We start from the raw sequence: 15,423 nt of genomic DNA, 5'->3' as shown, positions 1-15,423 counted from the left end.
TCTGGGGACACCAGAGACTTATATTACATATTGTAAAAAGGGGCATAATATGTCTCCTTTAATAAAGTTAATCAAGCATCCATCAGGTGATCCTGTGATTATATACCTCCAGTAGTCCACTGTTGATAAAGGCAGACAGCAGTAGTGCCAGGTAGTTGTCCATGAGGTCTGGTCTGGTGAAGGACAAAAGAAGAACATGAATACAAGATTTAACCCAGAATATTCCAGTATTACAGTCAGGCTCTGTGTCTCACCTGGATCGTGCTCTGTGAGGCAATATGACTTTGGCTTCTGCAGCTACAAACCCATCAGAGAGTCTCCAGCTGTCCTGAAACTTGCTGGGGTCTGAACGGCACAAACATTAGCATGAAGCGTACGTCCCAGACAGAAAGAGCAACATGCAAATCAAAGATCTGCACAGAGTTCACAGATACTCCTCCACAGCAGTCAGTGAGGCGTTTCTGATCAGATGAAAAGCGTTTATGAATCAAGGTGCTTCTTACCCACGCTGTGCAGGGCTTCCTCAAAATCTCCTGTCACTATAGGAACAGGCAATCTGAAGATCTCGTACATGACTTCTAATAAGGCTTTCTGCAGACACAAAAATACATTGACAGATTCGACAGATTGACAGTGAATCATCTCTTTAGAACGGTCCATTTCAGTAAATCGGTCAAAAACTATGTTTAAACACTCCAAATCATCACTGAAATGGCATTTAATGCACTTAATGTTTTATGTTTAATTTAATGCACTATAATGTTTTAGTTAAAATATATGTAGGTAAATATTGTATTTTATCAAAAAAAACAGTAAAAACAGAATATTGTGAAATATTACCATTTAAAATAACTGTTTTCTATTTGAATATTTTTAAAATTTAATTTATTCCTGGGATCAAAGCTGAATTTTCAGCACCATTACTCCAGTCTTCAGTGTCACATAATCCATTTAGATCATTTTAATATGCTGATTTGCTGCTTATAAAACTCTTATTATTATTATTATCAACATTAAAAGCAGTTGTGCTGATTCATATTTTTGTGGAAACTGTGATACATTTATTTTTAGGATTCTTTGATTAAACATTGTACTTTTTGTAATATTATAAATGTCTTTACTGTCACCTTTGATCATTTGAATGCATCCCTACGAAATAGAAGTATTATAAAAAATAAATAAAAAACTTACTGAGCCCAAACTTTTGAACTGTAGTAGTACAGATAGACTTAGTGTAGATTTCATCATATTTAACTTTTGTGCATCATAGTGGAAAAACACTCTTTTGATTTTTCTCCATTTGCTTTTCAGTAAAAGCAACTCTTTTACTCTTCTCCTGTGAATGTGATGATCTTATGATGAATGGTCGCAGGGATCTCAGTGTTCTCCATTGAGGTCCAGAGGAGCTTCACCTGTAGCAGCTCACAGCATCATGAGCTCAGAGACACTGGCGCCCTGATCCATGAATATTTTATTTGCAGTCTTGACATGGCTTGAAAGGATGAGCAGATGAACAGCTCTTATGTGTCATACTTGGATCTGGCGTCTCCCAGGGGCCTTGCATTCTGGCTCCTGGTTGCTTAATTGACAAAGACAAGTATACTGTCATGACCCTCAGCCGATTTACACAGCTGTCCCACCACATTCCTCCTGATGTCCTTGAAGGGCACCTCCATGACGAGTCATGAGTCTGCGGGTTCATAACCTCTCATTTTATTTGTCTTCACATGTGTCTTCATGTACACTACTGAAAAGTTCGGAGTAATCATGATTTTTTTTTCTCACCAAGGCTGCATTTATTTGATCAAAAATACTGTAAAAATGTGAAATATTAGTCACATGTTGTTTCTTGAGCAGCAAATTAGAATGATTTCTGAAGGATCATGTGACACTGAAGACTGGAGTAATGATGCTGAAAATTCAGCTTTGCATCACAGGAATAAATTACATTTGAAATCATATTCAAATAAAAATTTGATATTTTAAATTGCAGTAATATTTTGCAATATTACTCTTTTTACTGAATTTTTGAGGAAATAAATGTAGCCTTGGTGAGCATAAGAGTCTTCTTTCAAGAACATTAAAAAGCTTAATTATTCCAAACTTTTGACTGATGGTGTATTGGAGATTCGCTCACATGCACTAGACTGTGATTGGCGCCAGGGCTTCGAAAGATTCGACAGAAAGCGTTTCGGTTTTCCCTGACACAGGTGTGTGTGCGTGTGTGTGTCGATGAGTCGATCTCTTCAGTTTCATGTCTGTTCCACAGGGAGCCTGAGCTCGGACCTGCTGGGTAACTTCATCTCAGTGATAATTGGAACTTCCTGTGGAGATGAGATCATATCCTGCTGAGCCACATCAGAGCAGCAGCATCACAGCCTGGTGTCTGACTCAAACACTCGCATACAGATGCTTCATCTCTATATGTGGGGACGTTCGATCGGTAATGCGATGTGGAATATTGGGAATGTCTAACAGGATTTGCTGTTTTTCAGTCGAGGATCGTGTGGATTGGATGCAGGAGGTTTGTCCTTGGCGTCTTTGTTTCCGATAAACAGTTAAACAAAGTCAAGCTATAAAATGATGGGCAATTATTTAATGTTCACTAACGCTTGTCTACTTATTAACAGCAGTAATTCCATCCATCTCTGAGGAGGTGTTTTATTCTCAGCCTTATTAGTTAGCCATAAATATTTGATCCTTATAATCCTGAACGTTTTTGTAAGTGTACCACAGTATTTACATGGTAATTTAAAATACTTTTTATTCAGTAAGGATGAATTAAATTCATCAAAAGTGACAATACAGACATTTATAATCTTGCAGAATTTATGTTTTATATCGCAGAAGGATTTCCATTCAAATAAATGCTATTCTTTTGATCTTTCTATTCATAAAAGAATCCAGAAAAAAACAAATATATCACTGTTTCCACAAAAATATGAAGCAGCACAACTGTTTTCAACATTGATAATAATCAGAAATGTTTCTTGAGCAGCAACTCATCAAGATAGATAGATAGATAGATAGATTGACTATATATATATATATATATATATATATATGTATGCACACATTCAGACGTGCCTGTTATTTTAAGCTTCATATGTGCATTTGTATGTTCCCAATGGTACTACAGATCACACAAGTCTCTTTAGCGAAGGGCAGTGTGTGTGTGTGTGTGTGTGTGTGTGTGTGTGTGTGTGTGTGCTGGAGATCCGTTATTAAGTCAACCCACCGGTCCTGGTGGCTGACTCAAACACTCGCATACAGATGCTTCATCTCTATATGTGGGGCCGTTCGATCGGTAATGCGATGTGGAATATTGGGAATGTCTAACAGGATTTGCTGTTTTTCAGTCGAGGATCGTGTGGATTGGATGCAGGAGGTTTGTCCTTGGCGTCTTTGTTTCCGATAAACAGTTAAACAAAGTCAAGCTATAAAATGATGGGCAATTATTTAATGTTCACTAACGCTTGTCTACTTATTAACAGCAGTAATTCCATCCATCTCTGAGGAGGTGTTTTATTCTCAGCCTTATTAGTTAGCCATAAATATTTGATCCTTATAATCCTGAACGTTTTTGTAAGTGTACCACAGTATTTACATGGTAATTTAAAATACTTTTTATTCAGTAAGGATGAATTAAATTCATCAAAAGTGACAATACAGACATTTATAATCTTGCAGAATTTATGTTTTATATCGCAGAAGGATTTCCATTCAAATAAATGCTATTCTTTTGATCTTTCTATTCATAAAAGAATCCAGAAAAAAACAAATATATCACTGTTTCCACAAAAATATGAAGCAGCACAACTGTTTTCAACATTGATAATAATCAGAAATGTTTCTTGAGCAGCAACTCATCAAATTAGAATGTTTTTTGAAGGATCATGTGACACTGAAGACTGGAGTAATGATGCTGAAAATTGAGTTGATAACAGGAATAAATAACATTTTACAAGATATTCAAATAGAAAACAGCTATTTTTAAATTGTAATAATATTTCACAGTTTGTTCTGTATTTTTAACAAATAAAAGCAGCTTTGGTGAGCATAAGAGGCCTCTGAATAGTAGTGAACATGTCCAAAAAAAAAAATGTACTACAGTACTTTTTGTTTTGTTTTTCATTTCATTTCGTTTCGTTTCATTTTCTATTGTCCTTTGCAGGCCAAAAAAGCTTTCGTGAGAGTCTCAGTCGTTGATAAAATATATACTGTCTGTTTGATAATCGCTAATTTAGTGACCTAAATCTTTAGTTTTGACATCATTTGTCTTCTCTTTGCCCTCATTTTTTGGTTTGCTTATTTATTTATTTTTAGATATTTTTGCTGACTCAGGAGAACTGTCCCAAAGTGTCCGTGTCTGTGAGACAGGACAAGGGCAAACACACACACACACACGTGTGTGTGTGTGTGTGTGTGTGTGTGTGTGCACGCAAAACCATCTGCTCCTTCAGGATAGATGTAAGAGTCCAGCGTAGCCAATGCTGAATTCATCACTTTGACTTTCTGCTCAGTGCACAAGCACACACATGTAAAGGTGTATGTTATGCATCTTTTATGGCATGATTCCCAAGTTATCACTGTGACTTTGCCATTTCTCTTATATTCAAAACCTTCAAAAAATATTAAGTGGCACAACTGTTTTCAACATTGATAATAAGAACTGTTTCTTGAGCAGCAAATCCGCATATTAGAATGATTTCTGAAGGATCATGTGACACTGAAGACTGGAGTAATTCAGTTTTGATCACAGGAATAAATTGCATTATACAATATAATTACACAGAAAACGTTTATTTTAAATTGTAATAATATTTCACAATTTTACTGTGTTTACTGTATTTTTAAAACCAAAAGTACTGTTTTTACTGTATGTCAGCTCAGTGCACCAGCACACACATGTAATGCACATTTTAATGGCAAGATTAAAAGAGTTCCCACACTTGTGCACGCCGTGACTTTGCCGTTTCTCTTACAAAGCAATTTTTGTCACAAAGGATAAAGATAGAGTGAGATGAGAGGGGAGAGGAGAGAGAGAGAGCGATAGAGAGACTGCAAGTAAAAGAGGTGAGTGAATGAGACGGGAGCAGTGAAAAAGGGGGTGGGCGCTGTGTCGCAAGGACAAACGTACATGGCAACACTGCAGTGTTCTAGAGACAAAACAGGTAGAACGCTTAGACGGCCCCACATGCAACACCTGCGAGCATGCAACGGTGCGTGAGCTCTCTTGCTTGCACTCCAAGCATGCACGCTTTTGTACATCATGTTTTACACTATGTGTTAACTAATTAAATGCTCTCAGAATAGCTGAAGCACTACACAAAAAAGTGCATTTGTTTGCATGCAGCCGTGCATATGAACGTGAAGTAACTTCTATGCACCAATGCATGTGTAAACTAGTGTTGCACGCTGCTGTCTGTCATTATAGATGTGCTACCGACATGCATGCCGTCTCACACACACACACACACACACACACGCTGTCCCCCTATGACCTTCAGTATCCCGCAGTGTCCTGTGTTACATCAAATGACCGATCACTCTCTCTCTCTCTCCATCTCTGGTTCAAAGCTGTATAAGTTTGTTTCTTCTGTTGAACACACACAAAAAAATATATTTTTGAAAAAAAAAAAGAAAAGTTGATGATTGACTTCCATAGTATTTTTTTTCTCCATACTATGAAAGTCAATGGGGACATCATCTGTTTGGTTACCCATATTCTTCGAAATTTCTTCTTTTGTGTTCAACAGAAAAAAGAAACTCATACAGGTTTGGAATAACCTGAGGGTGAGTAAATAATGACAGAATTTTCATTTTTGGGTGAACTACCCCTTTAAGTAAATAAGCCACTTTAGAATGTTACGGTGATTTTAGTTGATTTTGAGTTAATAGGTGTTTTTAGGCATAACATGAAGTGGTAAAGCATGGTAAATCACTGTAAAACAAATCCTTAAATGGCTTTTATTAAACGGTGCAAAACTAATATGATAAAAGACATTGATGTTCAATAAATAGTAAGTTTTATTATTAATAATAATTGAATAAAAAAATGGATTTTAAAAATCCTAAAGAATATAAACAAAAAATAAATATTAAGCATATAAAAAAAATGATGAATATTAATATTAAATGCCAGTTGACAATTTAATTAACTTTAGTATCCAATCATAATTTAGAGTCTGATTTATACGTTTGGTAATTTCACTTTTCCTATTGCCTATTTTTGGCTTTTATGAAATGCAAATTTTGAAACTTAATGGGATACTTCACCTACAAATGAATATTCTGCCTCATGTAGATCCAGAACTGCATGATTTTCTGTGGAAAATAAAAATATATTTTGAGTGTTTATTTTTTACGGTGAATCCAATATGGTTCCCAGCGTTTTTCAAAATATCTTCTTTCTTCAAAAGAAAAAATGTCATGCAGGTTTAAAACGACATGAAGGTGAGTAAATGATGACGGGATTTTCATTTTTGGGTGAACTATCGCTTTCATTTGGCAGTGTGATGAAGTAATGAGTCAAGAGATGTTAAAAATCATGGCTGTTACATTAACTTGAGTTCATTCATCGCACTGGAAATGGAACAGTAGGATGCTTTGCATTGTGGGATACAGTACCCTGCAGAGTGTACTCTGTTGCATGCTGCACATTTTAGCAAATGTAGTACAAAACCGTTTTGGTTGCTCCCTTAAAGTTGTGATTCTCAAACTGGGGTTTGCAAATTGATAAAATGCTAATAATGAATTAAATAATAAAATATTTAAATTTAAATATTTATTTTAAATGAAAATGATCAAAATGAAATGCTTACTAAAAAGGCATGTCGTCATTAACTTTTTAGCTAACGTTTGTAGGTGAAGTATCCCATTGTTTAAAAATTTTTACTGTATTTTTGATCAAATAAATGCAGCCTTGGCGAGCATAAGAGACTTTATTCAAAAACATTAAAATATCTTGCCAATCCCAAACTTCTGTGTGTCTTTTGGTATATACCTGTAGTGTGCATGTAGTATGTACTACTTTTATGGTCCTCTTGTGTCTTTTTTTGGAGCTTGACACTCTGATTGATTGATTCATTCATTCATTCATTGATTGATTCATTCATTCATTCATTCATTTTGTGAATAGTCTGGATATCCTGCTAATATCTCCTGTGTTCAACTGCAAAATTATCACAATATGAGTTTTGAATGATATGTGAGTTGACGGTGACTGAATGTTAATTTCATTTTCCTTTAACATCCGTTTGCTGCTTTATGGTGGAGATTAACAAAGCTGGCCAATGAAAGAAAGAAGGAAAGAAAGGTTAGGGGGAAAAGCAGGCTGGAAACAGGAAAGAACAGTGACGAGTGACTTTCACACATGCTGTGAGCGATTGTGTTCATTTTAACGTCTCGCTCACTGTACGGTGCTGCACGACGCGTGTGTCCTCTCTGCTTCTGTGTGTGAAAGTGTGTGCACACGAGTGTTACCGTGACTCTAATGACGTGTGTTTACCGCAGCACAGCTTCATCACTGTCTCCATGACAACCGCTGTGCTCGCCTCCCCTTCCTGCAGCAAAGACAGAACGATAGCGAGCAGCGCTCCAGTGCAGACGCCTGCAGCAAATACTCACGCACTTACAGAGTACCACCATAATGTGCTAATACCATGTTTTTGCCAGTGAAGCATGGTGATACCATGTTTTTCAATATGGTGTCATGGTAATACCATATTTTTGGACATTGTACTGTGCTAATACTTTGTTTTAGGGCTTCATAGTATGATAATACATTGTTTTTTCAATATGGTGTCATGGTAATACCCCATTTTTGTACACTGTACTTTGCTAATACTATGTTTTTAGACATATTTCGGTTGGTTAATCAATAATAACTGGCCCTTTTAACTAAGATTGGTTGCAACATTTACACAAAATTTTAAATTTTATAAAAAATGCTAAGAAAATATATTTATTTCTGTAATCATGACTGGGTTGTAAGTTGTAAGCATGCTTACATTTATCTTTGCATACCTTTACACATTTCGAGCCTCATTCATGAAAGACGTGCTGAGTATTACATTAATTGTTGCAATCAATTCAATGCAACAGTTTAAGAATGGATTCGTGAATTGAGTATTGAGCTAGTGTATAATAAAGTGGGCTTGTTATTTAAGATAGTAGGTAGTTTACAGTATGCAGTATGCTGGTATTTCATGCATTTCATGCAAATGTGAATAAATGTTGTAAAGTACTAGAGATTGTGAGCCAATAAGCAGCCAATATGGAGTGTTAGAGATGGAGAGATGGAGAGAGAAAGAGATGCATGAGGAGAGAGGGGGACCTGGGCAGAGGAAGCTGGTTACTGCAGCAGTCTGTAACTAGGTCAGGTTGAGACTGAAGACAAACAGAGAGAGAGTGAGGGCTTATGGGATGAGGCAGGTACTTTACATAAAAAAAAGAGTTGAGCGTTAATGTTCACCTGAGATCAGCAGCTGTCCTCTTCAGATCTGTTGTTCGCTGTGCTCTTACTCCTGATATTTTTTTATTTGTTTCCCATATTCCTGTTTGCATTTCCCTTTTAAAGATGGTTCGGAGTGATTTTATGTGCTGCAAATGTGAAAAAGAAAGAAATGTGTGCTCAGCTATACATGTTGAAAATCACTCTAATACACTGAGAAAAAAAATGGCATCGGATTTACTTTAAAACAATTTTCACTCTGAAATTGCCAGTAAATAATATCACAAATAATTACAAAGAAACAGCAATTGATGCACTGAATTAAATGTGAATTTTGAAGTAAAAAGACTGAAATAGTGTTTTCTTGTAATCATATTCCTGGTTGCATAATTCCAAATATTTCTTATTTTAAGAGGGTTTAGAGTGATTATATATGCTGCAAATGTGATAAAAAAACAGAAATGTGCTCACCTATACATTTGAAAACCATTTCTATACAACAACAACAACAAAAAAGGTCCAGAATATACTCTCAAACTAGTTTTTAAACTCATAAATTGTTCAATTTCACAAATAATTACAAAGACACTGCAATTAACCTGTTGAATTAAATGTGAAATTTTGAAGTAAATACTGAAATAGTATTTTCTTGTAAAACATACTCCAGTAATCTTTATTTACAACTTAAACATCTTTGTTTACAGTGTATCACTAAGTATCTTCATGAAAACGTAAAATGCTAAAGTTTACAAATTTCATTATAGAAATAGGTAGAAAAAATATCTTTAGCACACGAAAAGTCTCCACCATGATAGAGAAACAAATGTGTGTGTGTGTTATAGAGGGAGGGAGATGGTTCAGTACAAATCATGGGCAGCCTGTGAAACAAAGCAGTCTTGGATGGAGGGATAAATGGAGCGAGCGGATAGAGGGGTGGAGTGGAAGAGAAGCTTTCAACCCAGTGTGTCCTCACTGCCTGGAACAGTTCATGCACATGAGTGGCTCTGAGTGTGTGTGTGTGATCTCTTTATAAATACATGTTTGATCTTTCTCTATTATACTCAGCAGGCAAAGGCTTGTGAATTTGAGAGAGAAATTGCTTGCACAATCAGATGGTTGCATGAATGTGACATTTTTGGCAGTTTTCGACTTTTCACACGTAAAACTAATCATAACAGGGTGATTTTCTGACAGGCGTCACACACCAGCCCTGAGCCTTCAGTGGGCTTTTATTCGGTGGGTTACAACTGAATGTAAATTTGTGTGTAAAAGAGAATTCAGGTGAGAGACTGTATGAGACTAATGTAGATCAGAGTTTTCTGTGTGTTTAGGTTCTGGCACACTTTTGAGTCGACCAAATACAGAGGAATGAGTATCCAGGGACCAGAAGAGGGTTTCTCCTGCTGGAATGATGAAATTGATGATGATGATGATGATGATGATGATGATTACTACTACTAGTCATTGTCATCTTTATTTGACCAACTGTTTATCGAAAGCAAGCACATTTTTACACAAATATGTATTATAAATTAATATTTAGATTATCTATATTTTATTATTATTATCTATATAATTATTATATTCAATTAACTTTATAACTATATTATTATAATTGTAAATAATATTATAATATTATAAATATTAATATTAACTTTCTGGAAAATAGTTAAAATTAAGTCTAGAATATATACATGTTCTATCATGAGAACTCTCGGAAGATTTTAGCATGGTAATGGCTATGACAATGTTAATGTACTTGGTCTTGGCGGAATAGATCTGCTACACTGCTGCTGTTGCTCAATTGCTGCTGCTGTTGGTTATTGCTGTATTTGTAGATTATTGCTGCTGCTGCTGCTGCAAGCAAGTACAGGAACCTGCTACTGCCAATACATAAGCCGATATGCTGCTGTGAGTATTTAAGACATACTGCTGCTGCACAAATAGCATATAAAATAACCCGTAGCAGATCTATACAGGTGGAGCTAGGGTAGGTGGAGGGTTTCAGAGGAACTCTGAAAGCACGCTGCAATGCTCAAGCGAATGCTAATCAGCCATTTAAATGTAAAGCAGCAAGCTCATTAGCTGCGTATGTCACATGAACCAATCAGCTTGTGACAAGTTGAAGAATATCATCACTTACGTTAAGGACATCAGCCTGCGCCATCTAGAGTTTCATGACAGAACTTGGTATTTTTTTCAATCCTGTGGTCAGTCTTATTTTATTAGTATTAGTGTTATTGTATTAGTTATTTTAGTATTATTTAAATACTGGTATAGTATTTATTAATATTTTGAATTTGCTTTAATTTTTATGTTTTTTAATTTACATTTACATTTAGTCATTTAGCAGACGCTTTTATCCAAAGCGACTTACAAATGAGGACAATGGAAGCAATCAAAATCAACAAGAGAGCAATGATATACAAATGCTATAACACAATAACACTTATTACACGTAGCAAGGTTTTTTAAAAATTATATAATAAATAAAAAGAAAAACTATATAGAATAGAAAAAGAATAGAGCAAGCTCGTGTTAGAGACCTTTTTTTGATTTTGTTAATTGTATAATAAATGAAAAGAAAACAGATAGAATACAAAAAGATTAGAGAAGCTAGTGTTTTTTAAAGAAAACAAGCAGTTAGTAAATGAATAGAGTGCAGGTTTTTTTTTTTTAAGAATAGAATTAGAATAGAGAGTGCTAGAGTTAGAGGGTTAAATAAAGATGGAAGAGATGTGTTTTTAGCCGATTCTTGAAGATGGCTAAGGACTCAGCTGCTCGGATTGAGTTGGGCAGGTCATTCCATCAGAAGGGAACAATATTAATTGAACATTAATTTTAATTTTAATTTTTATTAATTTTGTTATGTGCTTTTGTCTTTTTTTTATTAGTGTTTAATTATTTTTTAAATATTTAATAAAATCACTATTAACTTTTTGCAAAATAGTTCAGAGTGCGGTTCATGTATATTACTATGTATTATGTATTATATACTATATATTATTTATAATATGATTTATATATTGTTATAATAATATTATATTTATTAATATTATGAATTAGCTTTTAATTTTATATATATTTTTTTTTTTCAGTTTTAGTAATTTTGTTATGTATTTTGTACATAACTTTCTATTAAGCTCTTTTTCAGTTTTAGCAATTATAGTACTTCAGCTTATTTATTTCAGTTTGTTGCAAAAGTTCAGTGAGAAATTGATAGTTAACTTACATGAAGATGCATTTTAAGTTTTTTAAGTAATTTTTAAACCATCTTTGATATTATTTTTTCATTATAATTATTTAATTATATAATTATTTCAAATTTACCCCTGTTTATTCACTCAAGTGTGATGTTGTGATAAAACAAGACTATTTTATCATTAAAAACAGAGTTTAATGTTTTATTCTGTATCTAACCCTCTTTCCACCATGTCTTTCTCTGTCAGGTTATTTTTTGGATAATTTTTGTACTGCATTGATCACAGAATCTGCAGTTCACTTCCTTACACTGGCACTGATCTGTATGTAAAGCTATGATACTGTATGTATACTGTATGTATCTATCTAAAACCTATTGTTTTACCTGATCTCAGTGTTGGACAAATAGGTATTTCGGGTACATGTGATTTCACAGATATATGAAGCTATGTATATGCATCATGGCTATGAAAACTGATCTCGTGTACATAGCAATCAATGTCTAGAGGAAATCAAATGATGCCCTTAATAAACATAATTGAACGGCAAACTCTTAGTTATGCATTAGTCAATATACGGTAGAGAGGCAGCATATAAATTCAGATTTTCCACAGGTGATTTATACATTTTGTTTTATCATATTGGAGATTGAGAATTGTGTCAATTTACCAGAATGTGTTTTTTAATTTATTCCTAGTTTTGTTATAACTTACTTGCTCATTAATTGTAACTTCTTGATTATATAGTTGACGTTTCCAAAAAGGCTCACATCTTTGAGATTTGCAATTTGAGTCCAAGTACTTTAGTTTCATTCGGTATGTGTTTTCATTAATTGCTAATAAAGCTTCATTAATAAAGCTGAAGTCAAATAAAATTTAAGATGAAAGCATAAACAAAAAATTTACAAAAAAACCTAATAAAATAGGTTTAAGTTGGGGTATTAAAAAAATTGTATTAAATAGAATTGTTAAAAAAAATTATAAAAATGACAAAAGCACATACCAAAATTACCAAAGTATAAACTAAACTTAAACTAAAAACAATCAAACTATATAAATACAAGCTAATTCAAAATGTTAAAAAACACTAATGCTAAAATACCACTGGTGTCTACCTAATGCATAAATGTAAATGTTATTTAATAATATATAATGCATAATGTGGTTCCAGCACAATGGATATCTCTAAATGAAGCAAGGTTGTGGGTTTGCGTCCCACCGGTTTGGTGTAGTGGTTAAAGCTTAAGGCTGGAAACTACCGGATGCTGGTTTGGGTCATTAGCTATTAGCATAGTGTCCTTGAGCAGGGCACTTAACTTCAGGTTACTCCGCAGAGATTGTGTCGGTAATAAGTGAACCGTAAGTTCCTTTGGATAAAAGCATCTACTTACCGGAATAATGCATTATTGTTAATTCAGTTCAAGTTTATTTGCATAGCACTTTCACAATTCATATTTGTTTCAAAGCAGCTTTACAGAAAACTAGTGGATATCACCATGCTTCCCCAGTTGACTTATTTATTTTAAGAATTAAAAACAAGTTGTCCAAGTTTTCTGAAATGTCCTGTTTAAATATGCAACAAAAGGCATTATGTAATTAAATATACACTAGTTTGAATACATTTGCAGGAAATAAATCTGAACAATGGACAAAGCCTAGTTCAAACGTTTCATTTTGCTAACATATAGTTACTGAGGGGATTTTGGATATCTCTTATTATCACTCCATGAATCGGAAAATACTGTCAACAGCCAGAAAAAAAAAAGCATTTTCACTATGTTTTTAGAAATAAAATGTTGTAAAAAATCAGGCAAATGATAAATGAACAAACCCCTCTATAAAAACCTTCAGAATATAGATGGGAATAAAACTGTAAAGTTTGGTGTATGAAAGTGCTACAGAAGTGGAGATGAAAATGGATTTACCAAAAACAACCTTTAAAGATAAGTATTGTAATTTAAATCTACAGGCGCAAATAGATACAGTAGTGCAATAAAATAAAGACAAAGTGTATTTTTTGATGTTTTTTTTTTAAACCAACACATTATGAAAAGCCAAACAGCCCAAAATCTCAGAACTGACCAGTACATGCAAAAAAAAAAAAAAAGTTTTTACTTACAACAAATGCTGAGTTACAACTTGTGCTTGTTTTGTATGTTGATCCATCATTTTTAGTTATCTCTGCCGAACTCTCTCTTTCTTTCTTGTTTTTCAGTATGTGGCATGCGGATCCCTTCTGTTCATCCTCATCTCCATTTCCACCTTCTGCATGGAGACGCACGAAGCGTTCAACACCATCTACAACAAAACGGAGAACGTGACTGAGGGGAACGTGACGAGAGAGGAGATCGTGTACGAGGTGGTGACGGACAGATGGCTGATGTATGTGGAGGGAATGTGCGTGATCTGGTTCACCATCGAGGTGTTCACGCGCATTGTCTTCTGTCCCGACAAGGCCGAGTTCTTCAAGAGCATGCTGAACATCATTGACTTTGTGGCGATCCTGCCTTTCTACCTAGAGGTCAGTCTGAGCGGACTCTCCTCCAAAGCGGCGAAAGACGTGTTGGGCTTCCTGCGAGTGGTGCGCTTCGTCCGAATCCTGCGCATCTTCAAGCTGACGCGCCACTTCGTGGGTCTCAGGGTTCTCGGACACACGCTTCGCGCAAGTACTAATGAGTTCCTCCTGCTCATCATCTTCCTCGCTCTCGGCGTCCTCATCTTCGCCACCATGATCTACTACGCCGAGAGGATAGGAGCCAGTCCGGACGACCCTACGGCGAGCGCGCACACCAACTTCAAGAACATCCCCATTGGTTTCTGGTGGGCTGTGGTGACCATGACCACCTTAGGTTATGGAGATATGTATCCGGAGACGTGGTCGGGCATGTTGGTGGGGGCGCTGTGTGCCCTCGCGGGGGTGCTGACTATTGCCATGCCCGTGCCCGTCATTGTTGAAAATATATATATATATATATATATATATAAATAATTGGGGGATAAATCAGTGAATTTAATCATTTAAAAATGAAACATCAAATCAATTAAAATGATATTTAATAATAAAAAAAAAGATGAGAAGCCACAGCCTGAAGATAACCGAGAGACGTTTTGGAGCTGTGTGGGAAAACATTTTGGGTGTGTTGTTAAAATGATGTTAAAGTGCCCTCGCGGGGGTGCTGACTATTGCCATGCCCGTCCCCGTCATTGTGAACAACTTCGGCATGTATTACTCTCTGGCCATGGCCAAGCAGAAGCTGCCCAAAAAGAAGAACAAACACATCCCGCGAGCCCCGCAACCCGGCTCACCCAATTACTGCAAGCCGGATGCCCTCGCCATGGCGACGGCCTCACCCCAGAGGATCCTGGGTAACGTGCTGGGCGGCGTGCTGGGCTCGAGCGGGATGGCGGGGGACTGTCCTTTAGCTCAGGAGGAGATCATAGAGATTAACAGAGGTGAGAGACTGAAGGGATACACACAGATTTTCATATGCACCACCAAAAAGTCTTTCATTGACTGGTTTTAAACTCATTATGGTGGATTCTGTAAAGGAATGGATGCAAGGAGATGAGATATATATATATACTCACACACACACACACACACATAATTATTTCTGTTGATTTCCATGCTTGTGTGTTTATATGTTTATGAACAACAAAAATTTATATTTTATATTATATATCTTTAATTGTATGTATTATACATCCGTCGTTTTTATATTATTTTTTATAATATTTTATATTATATTATTTTTTCTTCATATATAT

The 15,423-nt window shown here is 35.4% G+C and overlaps 1 protein-coding gene across 1 annotated transcript in view; it reads left to right on the top strand.

Moving 5' to 3' along the window:
- Positions 1–15,423, top strand: part of LOC107677196 (potassium voltage-gated channel subfamily C member 1-like) — a 58,035-nt gene that overhangs the window by 22,887 nt on the left and 19,725 nt on the right. The window contains exons 3-4 of the mRNA XM_016472006.1: positions 13,871–14,614; positions 14,871–15,124. Coding sequence (XP_016327492.1) covers positions 13,871–14,614; positions 14,871–15,124 — 998 coding nt within the window. The remainder of the gene's footprint in view (positions 1–13,870; positions 14,615–14,870; positions 15,125–15,423) is intronic.

This window comes from Sinocyclocheilus anshuiensis, unplaced genomic scaffold (genome assembly GCF_001515605.1).
Source record: "Sinocyclocheilus anshuiensis isolate Anshui unplaced genomic scaffold, SAMN03320099.WGS_v1.1 scaffold392, whole genome shotgun sequence".
Taxonomy (NCBI): Eukaryota; Metazoa; Chordata; class Actinopteri; order Cypriniformes; family Cyprinidae; genus Sinocyclocheilus; species Sinocyclocheilus anshuiensis.
The sequence above is the reverse complement of the archived record's forward strand: the minus strand, read 5'-3'. Positions and strand labels throughout refer to the sequence as shown.